This window comes from Anabrus simplex, chromosome 12 (genome assembly GCF_040414725.1).
Source record: "Anabrus simplex isolate iqAnaSimp1 chromosome 12, ASM4041472v1, whole genome shotgun sequence".
Lineage (NCBI taxonomy): Eukaryota > Metazoa > Arthropoda > Insecta > Orthoptera > Tettigoniidae > Anabrus > Anabrus simplex.
In genome coordinates, this window is record NC_090276.1 from 76506243 (window position 1) to 76530430 (window position 24188).

At 37.5% G+C, this 24188-nt stretch overlaps 1 protein-coding gene across 4 annotated transcripts in view; it reads left to right on the forward strand.

Moving 5' to 3' along the window:
• The first annotated feature begins 1428 nt into the window (after positions 1 to 1428).
• The window catches only part of LOC136884447 (nudC domain-containing protein 1), a 76406-nt gene continuing 53646 nt past the window's right edge, over positions 1429 to 24188 (forward strand). For 2 of the 4 annotated variants that reach the window (XM_067156621.2, XM_068229855.1), the window contains exons 1-6: positions 1563 to 1834; positions 2048 to 2205; positions 2706 to 2891; positions 6055 to 6247; positions 6923 to 7114; positions 18797 to 19001. In XM_067156621.2, the coding sequence (XP_067012722.2) occupies positions 1732 to 1834; positions 2048 to 2205; positions 2706 to 2891; positions 6055 to 6247; positions 6923 to 7114; positions 18797 to 19001 (1037 nt within the window). In that variant the 5' untranslated portion in view covers positions 1563 to 1731. Of the gene's footprint in view, positions 1515 to 1560; positions 1835 to 2047; positions 2206 to 2705; positions 2892 to 6054; positions 6248 to 6922; positions 7115 to 18796; positions 19002 to 24188 lie in introns of those variants that run through there. The other 2 variants (XM_067156622.2, XM_067156623.2) reach the window with 2 other exon arrangements.

The following is a 24188-nucleotide window of genomic DNA, read 5'->3' on the forward strand; positions in this document are numbered from 1 at the left end:
GTGCGGTCGTTTCGAAATCATCGAACGTGTCGCTGAAACAACACTTATTTTCTTGGAACCACACAATGATATGTGGAGGCAAACGAGAGAATACTTTAACCTAATTCACACATTTTGCTTTAAGACTGGTCCAAATTAGATGTGATTATAATTATTTGTTTTAAACCATTCCAAATACAGTAGAGACAATACGCGACACTTACGGATTTCGCCTTGCTAAAATGGGAGACAATTCGACGGTGGCGCTCCTAGTGACTTGACCTAAACAAATCGCGCTAAATTCAAATATCAATGGAAATGTATATACGGAAATGGATAAATCAATTACGTCTAGAAAGAAAGTGGTATTGAGATATTAACTTCGAAGTTGCTAAAGCAATTCTGGATAAATGAATGAAGAATTATTTAAAAGGTTATTATTCAAAGACTGAAATTAGACACATAAACAAGATATGAAATTGGCTGCTGTGAAATGGCTTGTTCTTTCACTTATGCATTACTTTTTTAGCTTTAGCATTCCTGCCTGAACTTTTACGGTTGGATTTGTCTTTTTTCTCATTTAAAAAACATTGTATGATCACATTAAGACACTTGTCAATAAAAACATCGGCGCATTGCACGTGATGCAATGAATTAACTTTTAAAAGCTGGACAATTTTCCTCTTAACATGAAGCCTACTAACAGAAAGAAAATCTATAAAATTCCGGCTTTAATCTGAGCAGAGGGATTAAAGAAAGAAAAGTATGAAAATGTTGTCGATAGTGATGCTTTGAGGAATATTTACGTACAATTAGAGTAAAAATGTAACATACCCTTGGCTGTATAGTCGAGGATTTTTCATGTCGCTGGCCTGGAAATGATCTGAACAGATCTTATAATTCTTATATAAGCGTAACGTCCCTTAATTCTTGTACACCTTACCCAAATCAATTCTGTGACATTTCAAAACCCACAGATCACACCTACAACACATCGGTATTGAAGGTTAACTGCTGCACTATACAATAAAATATGCGTATTACATTTTATGCCAGTTAAAATATGGGTCGAGCAGGTCAGAAGATTATGAAGTACTATAAAAATCTCTGTCACTGGAAGAATATATATGCAAACATAATATTACATGTTCTTGTCACGAGGGAACCTGAAGAACGACCGCGCATTTTTCTCTACTTCATAATTACTGCAGCCAAACACAGCACATACCTTTCCCCTCATGTTGAGAGGAGATATCAAGGAATGACACACGCTACTATTTAATTATGTCAACTCACTGAAAACGCATAAATAACACCAAAAACTTCACACAAAAATACACGTGCTCTTATGAGAGAATCAGTACTGTTCAGGTCTATCTGCTAGAATGAGCTCCTATAGCTGTCCCTCGATATCTCGCTCAGTGTCGCGTATTGTCTCTACTGTATTTGACCATTCATAGCCGACTGGTTACAGTCATAGCCGACTACAGATGGCTTTGTTACTGGACAATAGATGGCTCTGTTTTAAACTGTTGGTATGACGATTTTTGTATTGGCTTCATTGGTTCAAAACATGTGAATATTGATCTGCGTTTTGTTTATCTTTTAATAAAAATAAAACTTATTTCATAACATTTTGATTCTGTTGTTAGGTGCAGTGTAGGTGCAAATATTGTAATCCGTGAGGTTTAATCTATATTGGCACCACAAATATAATTAATTCTATAGTTCGATGGTGCTTGTTAATTAAAGATGATCGAGTTAAGACCGCGCAAGGAACTGTTAGACCCTAACTTCGATGGATACAAATTGTCTCTGGAGCCGGTACCTGTTTACCGTTTGACTTTGGAATGTGGTAAGTTCAGTTAACTGATATTATAAAACAGTATTGTTTACCTTTATATCTGCCGATTCTCTTGTTTTGCACCTGACTCATATTTCGACACAAGTGAAGTATGCTTGCCATTAAAAGTTTTCGTGATTGATAATAAATTCCCATTCAGTTATTCTAATTGCTATATATTTTTTGAAATTTTTTTTTTTTTTTTTTTTTCCTTTCTTTGTATAGGTGCAGACCATATTTTGCCAAGTGATGATCAATACTCATTCCTGCATCTGAAGATTTTTAGCCTTCACAATCATCTGTATAAAGATCCATGGACAGATGATGGCATTTATTTCATTGATAAAATGTGGAGGGTACAAAAGATTATATCCGATACAAATGTAAGTTGAAGAATATTATTTCTTGCCTTTTCAAGTTCTGTCTTATCCCTGCAGAGCAAACTCTCGCCTGGATATTCCCATGTTATATTTCATGAATCCATTGCCTATAATGGCTAATATCAATGGGTTTTTACAGTTGAAGCGATGACATCTAGCTATAATTAGATTGTTGGTTTGACTCTGTTTTTCATGCAGGAATATTTTGTTAAGTGGTTTGTGTGTGGATTACTGTACTTTCGTCCTAGTTCGTGAACAACGGGCAGTGGCTGAGTGGTGTAGTAAGTGGTCCTGAGAGTCGGGATACCAGTTGATTTGGAGGGCAACTCTGACATATTCTGAGTCCTGGTACTCCTTGTGCTCAGCCACATGCTTGGTTCTCTAACCTAGTTTTTGCAATCTGGCTAAGAAAGTATCATAGTTTTCAGAATATTTGTGTGTCTGTTGTTCTGTAATGAATGAATCTCTTAAAATTTTCTTTTAGTTCTTTATAATCATTTCAGACTGGACGACTTGAGAGCACAAAAGAAATGTGGCAGATGCCAAACCATCAGTCCCGCCGCAGTGGGCACTACAACACCTCCCTGTGTTTTCCCTCAGAAGAGCTTGCTGTACTCTCTGATGGAGCAGGAATTTTGTACATAGTCCAGACTGGAGCCAGATCAACATCAACACAGTCCCAGTGGAAGGTATGTAATATCGCTTGTCAACTTGACTGACATTAAGCGAGACAATAATTGAAAAAAAAAAAAAAGTTGTAACTTACTGCCCCATGTGAATGAATTGGAACATGTCAATAACATACATATAATTTTTATTTTGCTCTTATTCATCTGTTACTTTCATTTAAGCTTCCGTAATAGGTACTGTGTCATTATTTTTGTTTTATTAGTTGCATCACACAGTTTGGCATGTATTTGAGCACATCATCATGAGACTCTGTCATGCATACTTCAAAGTGACTTTAAGAAAAAAACTTTCTTCCAGCGATATGTCGTTCAGTCCTGTAGACTACTTTCCTGAAAGGTACATTTGTTCTGTAGGAAGGAGTTTCTTTGGATTTTTGTGGGCTTTCCTTTCACCTACTAGGAAACTTTTGATTAATATTAGTTACGTCCCTATGGCCCTAAACCATGGCGGTGAACTCAGGGTTTAATTTGCCTCTTCTGAGGATAAAGCGGCCATTAACTTTTTTTTTTTTTTTTTTTTTTTTTGTCGTAACTTCTATTTTTCTTGGTTCAATTTGAGCCAGTCAATTTGTGCCATTACAGTACCTACAGTAACATGGATTTAATAGCTATTTCTTTTCTGTGTTGTCAATTACTGCATTTACATTACACTTACAAGTGTAGATAGTATGAATCTCTCAAGTTGATGCCTGTGTGGATCATTGGTGGAGTGTCGGCCTCTGGATTCCAAGATAGCAGGTTCAAACCTGGCAGAGGTAGTCAGACTTTTGAAGGGCGGATAAAAGTTGATTCGACACTCCATGTCGTACGATGTCGGCATGTAAAAGATCTCTGGTGACACATTTGGTGTTTCGGTTTACTCTGTCTCCCATCATTTGGGCCTAGAGTAAAACAGAATGTTGAAATTGACGAGCAGACAGCCAGATGGCGTCAAATTGAAATGTCTGCACACGGTAGCTGAGGCCATACAGTTATTATTATTATTATTATTATTATTATTATTATTATTATTATTATTATTATTATTATTATTTCAGAAGTACAACACAAACAAATAAATGCTCTAGTAACCTAAAACAGCCAGTCTAAAGTAAAGCAAACTCGTGTCCTCATCCGGAGTTGGTGCAGCTTTTTTCATGCACACCTCCAATGAAGGTGAGCTGTATGTACCATTTTAACCGCATACCAGCCCTCCTGTCATTCTTAAATCTCTGGCAGTACCGGGCCTGTGAGGATGGCAGCTAATAGTGCTAACCAAAACTCCGCGGAAGCGGACTTCAGCCTGGCTGAGTGTCTAAGACGGTTGAGGCGCTGGTCTTCTGACCCCAACTTGGCAGGTTCGGCCCTCATTCAGTCTGCAAGGCCTTGTGTCAGTAGAAACTCCTGCGGCACCTTGGTGTCTCCAAAAACCATAGAAGTAGTTAGTGGGACGTAAAGAAAACAACATTATTATTATTATTATTTGTATCAATTTAGGAAGGCTCGGCTTGTGCCGGTAACATAATGGGCTGACTCGGCCTAAGCAAGGAGTCACCCTCTTGATTATGAAACTACAGGTACATATATGTACAAATATTTACAACAGAAATAATTACAACATATACATTTATACAATAAATACAAACAACTTCAGACTTCTTATGTCCCCGTTTTGGGAATCTGTTCTTCAGTATTACTGGAACTGCGACCTGGAACTTCATGTTGTTTGGCGTGAGTCAGAGGAAAAGTCGTTCCTAGGAACTTTCTCACAATGTGGCAGGTGCTCAGGAGGGTGGCTTTCTGTAGTTCTACGTATGTGTGATGATGCAGGTTTAATGCGGCCAGAGAGCTGTGCAAGCATTTTGGAATAACACCGGTACATGATATTACTATTGGAACTGTGGTGACTGATTCTAGTTTCCACAGGCGTTGTATTTCTATTGCCAGTTCTGTGTATTTTGATATCTTTGTGGCTATTGTTGTTTGCAGATTGGAGGTATTTGGACAAGCAATTTCTATAAGGGATGTGGATCTTTTTGATTTATCGATTAGAATAATATCTGGCCTATTGTTGCTGAGCGTGACATCGGTTATGACTTCTCGGTCCCATAGTAGTTTATATGAAGAGTTTTCGAGAATGGGTGGAGGTGTATATTTCCAATATGCAGTTGATGACTGAAGAAATCCACATTTTACAGAAAGTTTCAGGTGAATGATTTTTGCTACCTGATCATGTCGGTGTTTATAATCGGTGTTGGCCAAGTGTGGGCAACCAGAGATGACGTGCTGTATGCTCTCTGTAGTTCTGGAACAGCGGCGGCAGTGGTCTGAGACAACTGTTGGATCCTTCATGATAAATCTACGGTAGTTCCATGTAGCAATTACTTGATCTTGGATGGCCAGAACAAATCCTTCTGTTTCTGGGAAAAGACCGGAGTAGGTCAACCAAGTGTGCGACGCAGATTTGTCGATATGAGGTTGATCCAGTTCATGGGGGTATTTTCCGTGAAGAGGTTTTTGCTTCCACATGGCCATATTCATCTCTTTTGTAGGTGGGGTAGAAACAGGCATTTCTGGCGACGACAGATTGAGAGGTGTATAGTTTATATCGGCTCTGCAAACAGCATGATGAAGACACGATGTATCAGATCTCGAGTGGAAATATTCTCTTAGACTTGATATCAGATTGCTATGTAAATTGACAATGGATAAGAAGCCCCTACCACCTTCTGATCTCGGGAGTGCAAGACGTTCGGTTGCAGATTTAGGATGGTTCATATTATTATTATTATTATTATTATTATTATTATTATTATTATTATTATTAAACAAATTTCACACAGAACAATTGGTATTCAACCAATGAACAAAAGTAATGTGTAGCACAACCATCAGGAAAAATTATAGAAAGAAAAACCTCTGCATGTTATAAATCTCATTCTGTATTGACACTTATCACTTTACAAATAATCCTGAATATCATTGCAAGAGACCATTCTACCTGTCCCTGTCTCAAATAGGCCTATAAAATCCAGAAAGACATTTTTAGTGAAATATCCAAGACCACCCTTACTAATGGTAATTTCAATGTGTTACCCAGCAATTGACTTACTCTTCATTTCTGTGTTTGGAACCAAAGGCGTGTATTAGATACTGTTTTCATTTGGAAGGATCTGTGTCCTAGGTGCTGTTCAGCGATAAGGTTTGTGAGAAGGAGACTCCCTTCATCGTTGCAGACAGCCGTTGCTCACTTCTGGAATGTCGTAAGGAGGTCCACTGCGTACTGCTGCGTGTGGAAGAAGCTAAGAGAGATGATGTGGAACGAAGATCGGCTGGATCGTTTGATACGACATTGGAATGGATAACATTTGCTGAAGGTTAGGAACTTCCTTGTGAATTGGAATTTTAGAAGTACGGAGACAGTTTAGTGAAAGTTTTGTGGTTGCTTTTATGGATATTATTTTCTATGAACTTTCTTTATCATGTGTATGAAATGAAACATTTGTTACAGGTAAGTTACATGCATTCTCTGTTACTTAAGGTAATTACAATTGTCTGAAATGCTGTACGAGACCTGTTAAGTTTGAAATTACTGCACCAATGTGATGTCTTTGTGGCTCTGCATGTTGGTATCCTTCTTAAATAACCAGTTATCATTCGGCAGCGTATCGACACTCGCTCCTGCTTCATTCTGGGGAGAGCATTTATTAAGATGACAGAAGAAGTCGTTAAGACCGAAGAAAGAGCAGTCTTTTTTGTCATCAGCGGTGTTGTGCACCTTGGATTACTACCCAATTGTCAGCTGGTATTATCTGGAAATCTTGAGAAGTGTGAGAGAAGAGAACCAGACTTGTAGAGCCTCTGCCATGGCAACACATCCACCCTAGTCGCCTGACATAGCCCCAACAGACGTTGCATAAAGAGTATCTTTAAAGTGCAGCTCTTGTTGAACAGGCCTTGTACAGAGCAGAGGGCTCCACCAGACTGGCAATAGCCACACATGGTTTTTTAAATTATTAGTGAATTTATACATGTGCTGGTTCTCTCTACAGGTGAAATGGGCAGTTGGTCATTGCGGTGCTTCAGGTGCTTGTCCGGCCCGGGTGGTGTGAACTACATCGCTATGGAACCAGGTTGTCAAGCTCTTTGTCTGGCAAGTGAATACCCCTTCGAGTTTATTAAGGATTCTGAGAGCCCCATCTTGAAGGATGCCGCCCATAATAACGGAGGGAAGGTTCAAGAAGGTATGTAACTGATGGGTAAAAAGAAAGAGAAAAAACAGAATTTTTGTTTTGATGTTTATTTTTATAATTTTTGCAGGCAAGTTATCAATATGGGAAAGTTAATAGAAAATTCACAAGAATCTATTTGAAACCATCATGCCTTCTGTCCTGCTGTGGTTCTGTCATGAGGGTTTTTACTTACTTCTTGATAGTTCAGATTTATTGTAGTCTTGTTCAGTAATCAAAAAATGTGTCACAAGTTTGACAGAAATTCTTTAAATACTAAGAAAATATCTAGTTATATATGTATCAGTTATTTCTCACTCTCTTTGCTCTGCCCTCTACACAGTTAACATGAACACTATTCTCTAGCAGACAGTCAGCGCCCAGTTGAAGCGATCAGCTTGGGGCATGGCAGTATTTATTCTCCTGGTCTCGTTGACATGGAGGTTTCATAAGTTCAGAATTGAAGATTGATGCTTTGTGGTATTCATTTTCATAACTGCTACATTCTCTTGAGGAGGTACGGAGGCATTTATGCTGGAACCATTAGCGTCTTGTTTCCCTTTATATTTTTAAACATGATTTCTCTAGAGCAGAGGCTGGAAACCATCAAAGAACCAGAGTTGGAGTAGGAGCATGTCAACTGTAGACCTTATATTCTGTGCCAGAATGCTGATAGTAAGGTATTGGGAGAAAGGCAAGTGTTTGTGAAGGACTCGTTATACAAGAACTGTACTGGAGAGGGGTATTCATCATAGTTTATGAGCAAGAGTTTTGTCCAGCAGGGCAGCGCAATGAAGACTATTAACGAAACGTCGGTTAAACTCAAGACAGTTGCATTTGCCAGTGATGATGTGATTTGGGAATAAATAGAAGACAAGGAATAGGAGTTCAACCTGAAGACGAGCGAAACTCAGTCAGTGGTGATGGCCATTAGAGTATCGACGGTTTCACCTGCTTGGCAGTATAGTCTCCAGAGACAACTACATGTCGACATCATAAGATTCCCATAGGGAACTTAAAAATATTTGTTCTGATTGAGTAAATTCCTAATTCCAATATATAGTGAAACCTTGTTAGTGCATTCCTCATTAACACGCTTTCTCGCTTAGCACGTTGTAAATTTGAAGTCCCAATTTTCTTCGTATTGAATCTATATAAGAATACCTCACTTATTGTGTCAAAGATTTTTGCTATTACCGCTTAGTAATTTTTTCTACCCTGAAAATGTTGTCATCCTTGTGATAGAAACGTTATTTCCATCTTGGGTACTGGTAAAAACAGTCACCACAGTTGCATGAATACAGGAAAAGGTCTTGAATTCCTCAACTTCACAGGATAAGTTGCACCTTAGAGGAGCAAGCCGTTACCCTCAGGAATGTTCAGTTTTGCTTGCCGGTTAGCAGCGAAGTTGCTGAATAACAGATTGACCCTGTTAGTGTTTGTATTTTTTTGTGTTGAGTGGTACAGTGAAGTGTAGCGAATATTTGTCGCATGATATGGTAGCCTATATCTGGATTAGTAACATAATCGTGTGAAATTGACTAGCATGATACATACAGTAGAAGTCTGTTATAGCGAGAATTCACAACAGCGAAAAATTTACTTGCTATAACGGATTGTCGTTATATCTGATTTTTGTATAAAAGTCAGAAAACCCTTCATGCACTTTAAAATTGGTATGAAACGGCAATCCGTTTGTTCAAAACTTGCGTTTCCGCAGATGGTATCCACACTACGGCTAACTTGTTTGTTATTTTTCGTAATCCGATACTACGTGAAAGTGTATGTTTAATTTCATTCTGAAAAAAATATAGTTCCGTATTTCTCCGAATCCAAGATGAACCCCACTTTTTCCTTCAAAAAATGTAAATCAAGCTCAAAAAGAAGTTTGTAAAATCATACAGGCCTACGCATATTTAGACTATTTTTAGACGCCAAACATTGACTGGCGTCACGCCGTATTTTTTTTTTTTTTTTTTTTTTTTTGCGGCTGCACAATTATTCTTTATTTCCGCGAGTTAAAGAACCATTAACTTAACATTGGCATCATAGTATCGAAGAGAACTTGTTGAAAATTTTCCGGCAATACCTATTCCATGCGTCTCTACAATACAACGATCCATCGGGAAATTATTCTTGCTGTCTATAAAACTGTTACTTTTACGCAGCGTCAGATATAACCGGCTAACGCTACACGCACGTTTCGCTTGTCAGGTGCGGCCACATTCAACGGCTAGCGATGTATAGGCCTAATCGCGAACGTTGAAAGTCAACGAACGAGTTTATTGCGCCACGGTATGGCCAACCGCCCTTGCGTTTTTCGTGCACATTTCATTTTTGACTTGTTTAAGGCGTCCTTGTTGCAGACCACTGAATGCATTTTTGTACAGTACACATTTTTTAGCTCTTTATCTTCACGCTAACTCCAAATATTGGCTTTAGTTAGCCCTATGCCGTATTTTCTTGTGGCTGCACAATTTTTCTACATTTTCGAGTGTTTAATAAACATTAACTTAAAATTGGCATCATAATATCGACTAGAACCCACCGAAAATTTGCCGGCAATACCTTTTCCACGTATCTTTACAATACGACTATCCATCACGAAAATATTCCTTCTCTCTATAAACCTTAATTTCACTAAGCGTCAAGTACAATAGACACGTTATGACTCTGCCACTGAGTAGACATGGTTTTTCTAAGAATTCGAAGGGTCGCATGTTTTGATGCCATTCTGCAGATTTGAGAAACACACAGGCACTGTACACTGTACAACCGGTAGCGATGTGTAGTAAAGAGGCGGTCGTTTATTGTCAATGAGTTCTGTGTGCGTGTAAAAAGAAGCAGCGTGGTTAGCGTGGTAGTTGCCAGTGGTATCCATTAACTTACTGTTAGGCCGCGAATGCAACAACCCTCGAGTTTTCGCATGAGATTCTGAGCGAAAAAAGTCTTGAATTCGGAGAAATACGGTATCACTCCAGAGATTTCTATGGCAAACACCTCAGCTTTCTTCTTCAAACAGCGTCACCTAACCTAACCGTATATGTAGCCTGTCATGAAAACATATTTGAAACGCATGTAGAGAAATAACCTCCTCGTGAAAAATTTACATGTAAATAGCCGTAACTAGACGCGAGAAGATATGAAATATCCTCTGAAATCAGTGATGTACTCTGCCATATCTTGAGGTGTATGACATTCTCACGTAATTTCCGTATATAACACTAATATTAATATATCGTTTATTCAGTCTTTATTTTTACGAGTTAAGAACTGCTATCGGCCACGTTATTCACGCATTTATTACGAAAACGTGTTATACTCTTTCATTTCGTATTTTCTTTAGAGAACAGCAGTCGATGGGTATTACTAATCAACTCCATCGCCTTTGAATGTCAACGAGAGAGCTCGCAAATGCACAAAGTGAGAAAACTATACTGTACCGAAGATGATCGATCGCATTTTGTTGCAAACGTTTTCTTATTCAAGCAGCGTCACGTATCCTCACTTTACCGTACTATACGTATGATGAAAACACACTTCAAGCGTCGGTAGAGAAATTATACCTTTCTCGTTATACATTTTCATAATAGCCTTTCCGTAATTTAACCAGAGGCGACAAAATACAAACTAACCTACGAAATCAATTAAGTACTCTGCCATATCTCGAGGTGTATCCTTAATTGCAAACGGTCGTTTAGTCAGCCTTCATTTTTAACGAGTTAACAACCGTTATCGGACACGTTATTTACGCATTTATTACGAAAATATGTTCTCTTTCATTTCGAATTTTCTTTACGGAACAGCTGTCGACGGATATTACTAATCGACTCCGACATCGCCTTCGTACGTCGACGAGAGAAATCGCTAGTGCACATAGCGAGGAAACGATGCCGAAGGTAATCGATCGCATGCAATATCATCGCTGGGGTGAATAAATATCGGTAACGGAATAAATCGTGTGCGCTTAATCGTTCGTAATAACGGTTGCGCCAGTGATAGGGTTCTCCCTGTAACGGAAGGACGATACAGTTAAATATAGGAATTTTGAAGGGACAGAAAAAGTCGTCGCTATAAAAGTTCTCGTTATATGCTGTACTCGCTATAGCGGACTTCTACTGTATTTGTCTTGTGATACATAGTTATGGATATGGAAAATGTCATGTAATTCCTTAGTAATGAACATAAAATTAAAATCTGTCAGAAAGTGGACTACCTAGCTCGATAACTCCAGTCGCTTAAGTGCGGCCAGTATCCAGTATTCGGGAGATAGTAGGTTCGAACCCCACTGTCGGCAGCCCTGAAAATGGTTTTCCGTGGTTTCCCATTTACACACCATGCAAATGCTGGGGCTGTACCTTAATTAAGGCCACGGCCGCTTCCTTCCCACTCCTAGCCACTGCGACGTAAAACAAGTAGCAAAAAAAAAAAAAAAAAAAAAAAAAAAAAGTGGACTGGCGTCTGCATGTTAAAGTGCGCACGTGTCGCGAGTGTTGAACTCGCACCTTTGAGTTTCGACTTGATCACTCCAGTTGGTCAAAGTTTATACAAAATGGCAGCCAAAGAGTCATTCCTCCTCGCACATGGTCGAGTGTAATCTCCAATTCACTGTCTAAGAGTGTGACCTGATAATAACCCATTGCTCCAAAATAAAGGGCTTCTACTAACATTTGTTTTAGAAAGAGAGTGATGAACTGACACTAAGAGCACGACGAAGACCCAGTGCAGTGGATTCGGTCAAAACTAGCGAAAAGAAAACTGCCAGGAACTGGACTCGGGCCTCTTACAGATAAAAAACATATAAGAGACGCAAGGAAACAAAAACATAGCAGTAATAAGAGTGAGAACATAAATTTATTATGGAGTAAAAATCAAAAGAAAATACTATAAGTAAAACAAGGGGGCCAAAAATCAAATAGGTAATATCAATAATATGTGGCCCGTGAAAAAAAAAACCAGACTCAATGGTAACAGTATCTTCACACGCTTACCTTTGTAAAGGACGTGACGAAAAGTTTGGTATAAGGATTTGGCATTATATTAATTGGTTGAAGAACATGAATTTAGGTGGGTACAAAACATTTCTTCGTAGCACGTCATAAGTTTAGAGAGTAATAGCATCTCATCATAACATACTCTCATTCAATTCCTCAGTTAAGACACAAAGACTCCCAACAATAAAATCACGTCCCCAGAGAATACAATCACATAAAGTAAAAGGAGCATAAAATGGGAGAAGAGGGAAGGATGCACCGAGCTCTTAAAATTCAACCACAGAGAAAAAAAGGGAAAAGGGGCGGTTACCATAGTTTCACGCAGAACAACAAAAATATGGAAAGGCAACCCTCGAGGAATAAAACATATTAAACTAGAAAATAGGTAAGGAAATCCAATGACGGCAATGTGAAATGAGCAATAAATAAGTAAATTAGGCACAAAAGGTATCACGAATAAAGTGTCAGAACCACCCACGCTCACACAGAGACCAAGGGGTCAGGTCGTCGCAAAAAAGAGATCTATAAGAGCATCAACGCACAGCACATAATAAAATAAACAACCGCTCTCAAGCTCAGACAATATGAACCAGAAAGTGGTCCATCAAAGAGACGAAGTGTCTCCAAAACCGAAACACACAGAAGCAGGCAAATCGCGTAGTTAGCTTGAATTCATACCAGGTCTATGAAATGGACATGAATTATACAGAACACGCGATAAAATAATACAACATGAGCTCAAGCGGAATGTTAATGAAGCGACCTGAGAAAAATGTCTCTGCCGGCACACAGCAAACAATCACATACACACACATGAATTCGTGTTACCTTCAATTCACAAAATAAACATATTGGATCAGTAAAAGAAAATCAAGGTTAACACATGAATGAATTAGAAAAAACACGTAATGAGGGAAGCCTTTCTAACCCAAATAAAAAAGATTAAAGAAAAATAAATACCTCAATTATATAAGCAATTCACATTCTCGAAAGGCCGAGATGTGTACAGACATCTTGAATCTATTAAAATATCTTTTATATGCCACGAAGGGGACTTGGAAATCCAATCCTTCCATCTTCTCAAGTCAAAAAACTCCCCACACAACCAACCAGAAAGATAACCCAACAAGACGGGGCAGAAAAGAAATGCTTTGACCTATCCTATCGTATGAGATGCCATCTGCCGGAATAGGGAAAGATTACATTGTAACTACACATGATGGGAAAGAGTAATAGTTCATAGATAGGATACAAGAGTTCGCTAGGAACGTGAAGACATCAGAAAAAGTATACGTACCATAAAGTGGTATGGTGCGGTTGAGTGATCTGTAATAATACTCTGATATATTTACTGGCTCCTGTGGTCTTTTTTTCATGTTTGTTGTCTGTTGTTTTTCACACCTTTCGATGCACTTGTTTTCCCAGCGGAAAAGGTTTTCATATTTGCTCTTGTGTTTTTCACACCTTTTAATACTTTCCTCTCATCTTGAGAAATGGCAGATATAATTTTCACTGTACCCGCGGGTACACAAAGTAAAATACCCTAATGCAGCTTATAAATCTCATGTTTATTCCGTATTGGCTCAACACAACTAAGGTTAAGTTAAGAGTAAGTTCCCACCTTCCAATACTTATCAATTTCTATATAATGGACTTATTAATTACATAATATAATCCATATAACCTCTAGTACATGTTTCGTTCCGATATGGAACATCTTCAGCTAAAATTGGTAAAATGGCAAGACAATTAAAATACATTGATGTTAAGATGATACATAAGCTAAAAGATATGATAAAATGGCTCGAAAATTAAAACATATGATAAAGATGATGAGATAAAGTTCATTCATGTTGGTTAAAAACACAACAAGTCAGTTTTCAAGTGGCGAATTAAAAACAGCGATAAGGTTCTTCATGTTGGAGGCGTGTACATTTTGTCGATCTTGAAGATAAATTGAAGAATACAGGATTTTCTTATATGTGATTTATCGGGGAAATCTTGATAAAATAACCGTAGTTGAAGTTGAGTTTGGTAGGATTATTAAAATGTGTCTGAAACGAGAAAAGGAGAAGTGAAATAGAAAATATTTTGAGGAGAAAACCTTGTTAAAAATGTATGTTCGCGAGAAAGAAGGATAATAGAGTTGATTACCTTAAAGACAATCTTGTCGTATTTAACGTCCTCCCTTACGCCGTGTTGTTAACTGACTGAGTCCTGTGTACGTGTGTGAGGTGCTTGTGGTGGGCGGGGAGTATTGGAGGGAGAGGTAAGTGACGTGAGGAGAGCGGGTGAAGTGTTGTGTAGGGTGGAGCTTACTGAGGAGTGGTGTTGTGATAGGCTAGGGGAAACGGACGGAAAGGTAGGGGGACAATTATGTAAGGTGGAGCTGTTCGGAAGGAGGTGTGTTGGTTGTTTATTGGGATTCTTTTTGATGGTTTTTCTGGATGAGTCTAAATTAGTAGCCTCTTCTAATAATATATTTATGTTTTCCGTAATTTCGTTAACATTCTGGTTGGGATTTCGCTTCTGATCAATTTCAATGTAGATATTTTCAAGGATATTCATTAATTTACCTTTGTTTAGCGTTTGTAGAATGGTTAAGTCCCTTTCTATCGATGTAAAATTGTGTTTATATTCGGTCATGTGAAGACTCATGGCCGAGTACTTCCTGTGTTTTTCGGCATTAATATGTTCTTGGTATCTTACTGAGAAATTGCGGCCTGTTTGTCCGATATAAGAAGTGGCACAATTTGAGCATTTAAGCCTATATATCCCGGAATTTAAATATTTGTTATTACTTGCAATGCTTTGGTGATTGAAAATTAACCGTTGATTGTTGTTATTGGTGCGGAAAGCAATATTGAAATTAAATTTCTTAAAAATGTTAGTAATCTGGTAAATATTCCCGTTATTATAAGTAAAGGTGGCGAAGTTCTTCTTTTTATGTTCTTTTACTAGCTGCGTTTGAGGTTTATTCTTCATTTTATTCACTAATCTATCTATGTAGTGTTTTGTGTATCCGTTGCTTATCGCTATTTTATAAATGAGATTAATTTCTTTTTGGAGGTCGTTTTTAGATAAGGGAATGTTGAAGGCTCTGTTTAACATGCTTAAAAAGGAACTCTTTTTATGTGCCTCAGGATGGTATGAATCTTTTCGTATGGTATTTATAGTTTGAGTCGGTTTTCTAAAGATTGTAAAGGCCAACTTTTCTTCTTTCCTTTCGATTGTTAAATCAAGGAAATTTAGTTTTTTATTGTTCTCAGTTTCTAATGTAAATTTTATGAAAGGGTCCAAACTGTTGATTTGGTCTAATAAATTAGTGCTACTATTAATTTGTTCATCTATAATTGCGAAGATGTCGTCGACAAACCTTAGCCAGATAATGATGCCTTTTTCATCATTTAAAATTTTATGTTTTTCTAAGTGATCCATGTATATTTCAGCAAGGATACCTGACGCTGGAGATCCCATAGGAAGACCACTTTGTTGGTATACTGTGTTATTGAAGGAAAAATAATTATTGTTAAGTGTGAATTCTAGGAGTAACATAAATTCTTCTATTTCATGGTTACTAAGTTTTCTGTGTGTCTTTAAGTTGTTCTTAATTATATTTAAAGTTTCTTTCGTGGGGATCGTAGAATACATATTAGTGACGTCGAAAGAGTTCAAGGTGAAAGATGATTTTAATTTTGTGTTCTTGATAATTTTACAAAATTCTATTGAGTTATTGATTGTGGTTCTGCTTTGGAATGTATAGTACTTCTTTAGGAAGCTATTGATAAATTTAGAGGTTTTGTAGGTGGGGCTATTTCTAAAGTTAATAATTGGTCTAATGGGTGTGTCAGGTTTATGTATCTTAGGCAAAGCCCTTGCTGTTGGTAGTCTTGGATTCATATTAATTAGGTTTGATATTTCGTTCTCATTAAGGATGAAATTAATGTTTTTAAGTATTTGTTTTAATTTTCTTTGGACAGAGATAGTCGGATCTTTTTTAATTTTTGTGAAAGTATTATCTGAAAAAAATGCTTCGGTTTTTTTCTATATATTCTTTTTTATGCATAATAACTGACACATTGCCTTTATCCGCCTTTGTGATTATAAGGTCATTATCTTTTATTTTTTGTTTTAGGCCTTTTATATCTGTAGAAGGTAAATGGGGTGTGTTAACTTTCTGATCTTTAAATAATTCTACAAGTTTCTTTTTGACTTCGAATTTAGTTTCGAGTTGTTGATCTACTGGAAGTTGAGCTATGACCTGTTCTACTTCAGCAATGGTTGTTATGTATTGCTTTTGGTTGTATGGATTAGACCAATTATGTTTGGGTCCTTTGTTGATAATCTGCAATTCTTTGTCCTCGAAAACAACGTCAGTTAGATTCTTAGTCGGGGGGTGAAAGGTTGAATTGGGTTCAATGTTAGTGGAGGATTCTTTTGACTGATTTATGTTTTTTTGATTTAGAGTAAGACCGTGAAGTTTTTTGTTCAAGATTTCTTGTTTCTTATCCAAGATATTTTGAATTTTTGTATCACCATATTTCAAAAAGGAATCCCATTCAATAGGGGCCATAAGGGAGGAAGCTTCTAGATGAGCGTTATATAACTTAGAGTTTAAAAAAGACTTTTTTCTGTATAGAAATTTAATTTCATTTTTGAGCCATAAGTCGTTAGTTTTTTCCTGAGTAGCTTTGTGCCATTTTGTTGTACAAGGTTTTCTCTGTACTGAATTTAGAAATTTAGGAACGAGTTTTTGATGTAAACATTGTTTTAGGAAATTTATGTCTTTGCCAATTTTTGACAATTTAATCTTTAAGTTCAAATAGGTATTTGATTGTTTTTTTGCCTGGTTGGCTAAATTACAGCTTATAAATCTCATGTTTATTCCGTATTGGCTCAACACAACTAAGGTTAAGTTAAGAGTAAGTTCCCACCTTCCAATACTTATCAATTTCTATATAATAGACTTATTAATTACATAATATAATCCATATAACCTCTAGTACATGTTTCGTTCCGATATGGAACATCTTCAACTAAAATTGGTAAAATGGCAAGACAATTAAAATACATTGATGTTAAGATGATACATAAGCTAAAAGATATGATAAAATGGCTCGAAAATTAAAACATATGATAAAGATGATGAGATAAAGTTCATTCATGTTGGTTAAAGATTGTCTTTAAGGTAATCAACTCTATTATCCTTCTTTCTCGCGAACATACATTTTTAACAAGGTTTTCTCCTCAAAATATTTTCTATTTCACTTCTCCTTTTCTCGTTTCAGACACATTTTAATAATCCTACCAAACTCAACTTCAACTACGGTTATTTTATCAAGATTTCCCCGATAAATCACATATAAGAAAATCCTGTATTCTTCAATTTATCTTCAAGATCGACAAAATGTACACGCCTCCAACATGAAGAACCTTATCGCTGTTTTTAATTCGCCACTTGAAAACTGACTTGTTGTGTTTTTAACCAACATGAATGAACTTTATCTCATCATCTTTATCATATGTTTTAATTTTCGAGCCATTTTATCATATCTTTTAGCTTATGTATCATCTTAACATCAATGTATTTTAATTGTCTTGCCATTTTACCAATTTTAGCTGAAGATGTTCCATATCGGAACGAAACATGTACTAGAGGTTATATGGATTATATTATGTAATTAATAAGTCTATTATATAGAAATTGATAAGTATTGGAAGGTGGGAACTTACTCTTAACTTAACCTTAAATACCCTAATGTCGAAGAAAAACGTATCTAGTGTTTCCATATCCTTGTTGGATAGTTTTTATTAGTTATTTAGTTGTGCGTTTTCTCACTTAACACGTTCATTTTTGCTATCCCCAGCAGAAACATCTTAACAAGGTTTTACTGTATTTGAAAAGAAGTTCAAGTCTCATAGTGCCTGACCCTCCACTGCATGCACTACCCATTCATCTTGGTAGATTATTGGAATCAAGACATCGTTGAATGGACTTCAATTTTTGCAGAGTTTTAAATACATTTAGGTGTATACATATAACATTTTATGTAAACACAGTGTGGACATTCAAGTACTATTTCCTGTAGTTGCAACTCTCTGTATAAGTGTAATGTTTCCTAGTTGGTAAACTTTATACTACCCTCAACTTTTAGAGCCTGTTTTATGTTTTTAAAGCCTCAATGAAGTACTGAAAGACCTTATTTCAGGTGACTAAAAACTGTTTTTAGGACCTAAAAATCTGCAATCTGTTGATCTGTAGCAAAACAACACATCCGGCTCATTCGTCGTGATAACGGACCTGCCGATCTGTTCTCGTGTTTCATTCCTTTTTTGGCTAAGAACAACACCACGCGGGTGCCCAACCTTGCATCCAACCACTACTTCCTATTCCCAAAAGAGTCAAAAGGGCAAAGATTTCAGACGGTGAAGGAAATTCTAGCTAAAAAGCAGCCCACTTTGATCATGTTGCGAGGAAATGACTTCCTGAAATGCTTCGATCACGGCAGCATTGCTGGAATCTTTGTCTACCCTACCTCAAGTGGGTACCACCCTGAAGATGATGGGGGTCGGTAATGTCTAAGTTACACAGTGAACTACTTATGACGCCAGTCCAGGAATTTCTTGACTTGATATTATATGTTGTTTATTGCATTTGGTTAACGCTCATGAGACTTGTAATAAATTTGTGTTTTTTGTTCAGAAAAGAAGGAGTACATGTGGCAGCAGAGTGCAGAGGACATCACAGTGACCTTTCGCCTACCGGATGACACTCAGAAGTCAGACATCACAGTGGACGTGAAGGACTTGAGACTGTGTGTCGCCTATAGAGATCGCATGTTGCTGGAGGGTCCTCTGGCCAATAGGCTGGAGTCAGAGCTGAGTACCTGGGCTGTTGAGAGAGGCAAGTGAGTGTTGTATCCCACTGGTTCTCACTTACTAGGTGTACTGTCATATTGATGGTAAAATTAAAATACACTGCTCAACACAACTTTGGAATAACATTGATACAACTATATTGCATTCTTACATTCAACCATTTGGTAGCTTTACAATTAATATTTAAAATATTAAGCATATTTCCCTCTGAATTAAACATTTTGAACAATGTATACTGAACAAGCAAAACAAAAGGCAACTTCTGAAATTAGTTCAGACTACAAAACTTTTAAACTCTCTTCATCGCATGGTGTTAGCTGTCCTTGACAGCATGCTTCACATGAGGTCATCAGGTTTGTCTTGGGGCAAACAGTCCCACTCCTCTGTTGCAGCTTCTGTAAGTTGTTGAAGATTGTCCGATAGGTTTGGATGTTTAAAAATGGCCCCATTCAGCATGTCCCATGCATGTTTAATTGCATTCACATCTGGGGACTGTGCAGGTCAATCCACACCAGAGATGATGTGTCTGTCCCATGAGGGTGATGTTCTGCACTGTCGTCTGCTAGGATGAAATGATCGCCGAATGCAGTTCGGAAGGGCCACACAAATGGTTGTAGTATCTCTTGAATGTATCGGGGGGCCATTCATTGCACCCTGGATAGGAATGAGAGGTGTCCGCCGTCCTAGCATCCTTCCTGCCCAGAACATAATTCTTCTGCTAGGATGAACTTCCTGGGAATGCCTATATTGATGACGTTATCCAGAGGTTCCCCATATTCTTGTACATCGGGTGTCAGGTCTGAAACCCATCCTGGTCTCGCTGTTAAACATGACATTACCGCATTCTGCAATGGTGCAGTGTTGATAAGTAAGAGCCCAGATCCTTCGATACGTTCCATTCTGTTCTGTTGGTTCGGTGCAAAGCTTCTCATTGGCCTTCTGGCCTGAAGACCAACCTCGCGCTTTCTTCGGTGCACTGTTTGGTCTGTGATACAAAGCCCTATTACTCTGGAGAATAGTGATGGGATATTCGATTCATTTGATTCCGTTCACGTTACACCGGGCGAGTTGGCCATGGTGTTACGGGCGCGCAACTGTGAGCTTGCATCCTGGAGATAGTGGGTTTGAACCCCACTGCAATAGCAAATAGAACGTTCACGTTACTGAATCAATACAGTGGTCTGATTCACGGCACATTAGAGTCACCGTTCCTCTTACATCTGTGTAGTGTCTGCTGATGACACAGCAGCAACAACATTCAAAGCTTGCTGCTGCCATCTGGTCTTCATTCCATGAACTGCTTTCCTACGCATCATCTACCTTTCAGATTCAGGTTTCTCCTGGCAGCTGCCTCTTCGCATCAAATTTTGATGTTACAAAGCCTTTCCCTCACAGTGACAACTCCATTAACCCCTCAGCGCCGACCTCTATATGTAGTATAGACTCATACTTGGTTTCGCATTTACAGCTTTAGCGCGAAGAGTTTTCGAGTTATGGATATGCAAATTGTTTTGTCTCCAAGAAGACATTTTCGGGTTTATCAGTGTTCGTAATCTATAATCTTCATTTCCGTATTGACAATTGCACAATTAAAAATAGGAGAGGATTTCCACCAATCAATACTTATTTATTGTATATATTAAACTGCAGGACCGGTTTCGACCTCATATTCAAGGTCATCTTCAGCCGAACCATACATACATATTTATATAATGAAGCTTTGATTAAGATTGTGGTGTTAAAGGAATGCCATATGATGATGATGTACATTTAGTCACATACAAATGGGGCACGTCTTAGCGTGAACTGGCGTATATGTCATTCTTTACAATATTGCAACTCATGAGTCTTGCAGATCATGAGTCTTAAGTTGATAATGGACTATAACAGGAGAAGAAACAGAGATATGGTGATAACATTTGTAGATTTCAAGAAAGCTTATGATTGCATCCATAGAGAATCTCTGTTTAAAATTTTAAGACACCTTGGACTACACCCCAAATTAATAAACATGATAAAATTGACTCTCACCAATACCAAGTCAAAAGTGAAGTTTAGGGGTGAAACATCAGAGACATTTGAAATTAAAACTGGACTACGGCAGGGAGATGGGCTCTCACCACTATTATTTAACTGTGCTCTAGAAATGGTAATGAGGGAATGGTTTAGAAAATGTCCCCCCAAAATAAAGATTGGCCGAAAAATCAAAACAAATTGCCTGGGTTTTGCTGACGATTTAGCATTACTAGCAGTGGACATAAAAGAAGCAAAAACCCAGATATCAGAACTTCAAAACATTGCAAATAAAATTGGCCTCAAAATATCATTTGAAAAAACAGAAATTATGCCCCAAAAACCAACACAGCTAAAAGAAGTCACCATAAATGGTAATAAAATCAAAATAGTAACTCAGTTTAAATATCTTGGAGAAGTAATAACACATAACTTAAATGAAAAAATCTCAATCCAAGTAAGAACAAATAGATTAGCTAAAGCACAAAAATTAACATGGGATATCTACAAAAAGAAATGTCTATCAATAAATACAAAAATAAAACACTACAACACAGTTATAAAACCGGAAGCTACATATGCAGCAGAAACACTCTTTTACCTGAATAAACAATCAAAGACTGACAGACTTCAGAAAATTGAAAGGAGGATTGGAAGAACCTGTATCAACAAAAAATATCAGAAAGATGGACAGTGGCGGTTAATACCTAACAAAGTCGTGTACAAAGAGCTAGAACCCATTACAGATACTATGCGTAAGAGGAGACTGGGATTCTTTGGACATATCATGAGGATGCAGGACTCGAGACTTCTGAAACAACTAGTACAACACAATCTCGTCTCAAAAAATACCACAACAGGATGTAAATGGATCAGAGAAGTAAGAGAGGATCTGAAGGAAATAGGCCTTACAACAGAAGACACCAAAAATAAGATAAAATTGAATACAGAACTCAAGAATACAAACCTCCGCTTTACCCTTACACAAAACAAACCAACAACACGCACATTTTCAACTGAGGAAAGGGCACGAAGATCGGAGCGTCTGAAGAAGTACTGGGAGGACCGCAAAGCCCGAACAATCCCTTCAAAGAGACCTGAACGACGGACTGACTAAAGTGATCCTATGTGGTCATAAAAGAAGAAGAAGAAGAAGAAGAAGAAGAAGAAGATTGCAACTATATGTCTAAAATGTTGAAGGTCTTAAAACTAGTGTATAAAACACGTCTTTACCTAAACTAACTTATATATATATATATATATATATGTACAAGATAAATACAATATATAAAAACACTTCATGTATATGAACATTCGTTCTTGCTTGTTGGTCAATACATCGACTAACTTCCGTATTTAAGTCTTATTCACAGTTGTACACTTCAGCTGCTATTCGTGGAGTTTGTAAAATTGCATGGGTAAAAAGTTTAGTCTTCCTGTGTGTATATGAGATAAAACACTTTCAATTTTAAAAAGATGCCAAATGTATGGATGAAATTCAACTAAAATATGTTCAGCTCTGCTGTGTGTGTTGCCCTTTTATTAGAACCAATTCATGTTGTCCTTTGGCGTCCGTAAATTTGGATGACATTGGGTTCAAAGTAGTGGCTCCTTTCCCATTTGTAGCTGTGCAATGATGTTATGTTTATCTGTGGAAGATAAGATTGAGTTATAAGTGATATCGTGTTGGAGGAATGTCTAAGGGTTATGTGTGTGAATTGGAATATGTACTTACTGTTGTTGGTGTAGTTGAGTTGTGTTTGACGTGCGAGCTTGTAATGTACCACTTCGTGTTCTTCTTGGGCTTATACTAGCTGCTGTGAGGGGAAGGGAAGGAGGGGTAGGGAGAGTTGTTGTTGTTGTGGGGGTAGGGATGGAGCTGGGTGTGGTGTTTGGTGTTTTTCTGTTGCGGGTTGCATTCTGTTTATCGATTAACTTAAGGTAAGGGTTTTTTAGGGCGGGGATAACTGTATTGAAGATGATGTTAGTTTTTTCTGTGATTACATTTATGTTGTAATTTGGATTGGTGTACTGATCTAGAGTGATGTAAAATTCTTCTGTTATGTTGAGCAGGGGGCCTTTGGGGTTTATGTTTAGGATTTGCATATCGTTATCGATGTTTGTAAAACTGTGTTTATAGTCTGCAACATGTTGTCCTATTGAGGAAAAATGATTGTGTTTCACCGCGTTTATGTGTTCGTTATATCGGGTTAGGAAGTTTCTACCGGTACGTCCGATATAGCTTGTCTCGCAGTTATTACATTTGATACGGTATACCCCTGAGTGGTTGTATTTGTTGTTGCTGTTGATTGTCCTGACGTTGTGTATGATGTTGGTACTATTGTGTGTAGTTCTGAATGCTATTCTTAGGTTATGTTTTTTTAAAATGTTAGTTATGGGGTATATGTGTACATTATTGAAAGTGAATAGTGCATAATCTTTCTTGGATTCGTTTACTTTTGTTAGTTTGGTTCTGGGTTGGGATTTTATTTTGTGAATGATTTTGTTAACCATTTCTTTCTTGAATCCATTGTTTTGCTATTTATCTTAACACATGGTGTGAATGGATGGTTAAAGATTTTTAATGATCATATTTCAATATGTATCCACAATAGTTTTGATTATTATGTCTTTGCTTATATATTTGTGATTCATTTTATGGCTGATGATGACATTTTATGTGTCGAAACTGGTCCCAAGTTGAATAAAAGTTATTAGTAACATCAACACGTAATTAGTATTGAATAGGTGGAACCTAATAGATACTCATCTCTGTGATCTCAGTTCAGTATGGAAACATCAATGAAGCTCATATCTTTGAATAAGCTCAAGGCTATGCAAGCCCAAGCGCATGGCCAACTCATTTGGTCATCTTTGAAAATATGTCTCTTTCAATAAAGGATTTTTGAAATCGTCATATTTTGTATAGGCTACCCGAGATGCAGTGTAACCCTGTGGTTTTCTTATTCAACATCTTTTTATGTAAGGTATTTCATCAGTCAGCTCTCTTACCCACTGTCCACGTACACAAGTGATCTCGTGATTCGATTATTGAAGTCTTGTGTAATGATGTGACATACAAACTGAGAAAATACTGAGCAGTACTTCCCAATATAAAACAGACAATTTGGAGTGGTCACGAGCATGACTTATAGTCATAAGGGTGGCTAGAGAGTCGAGTTGAATTAATTGTCGGATGTCAA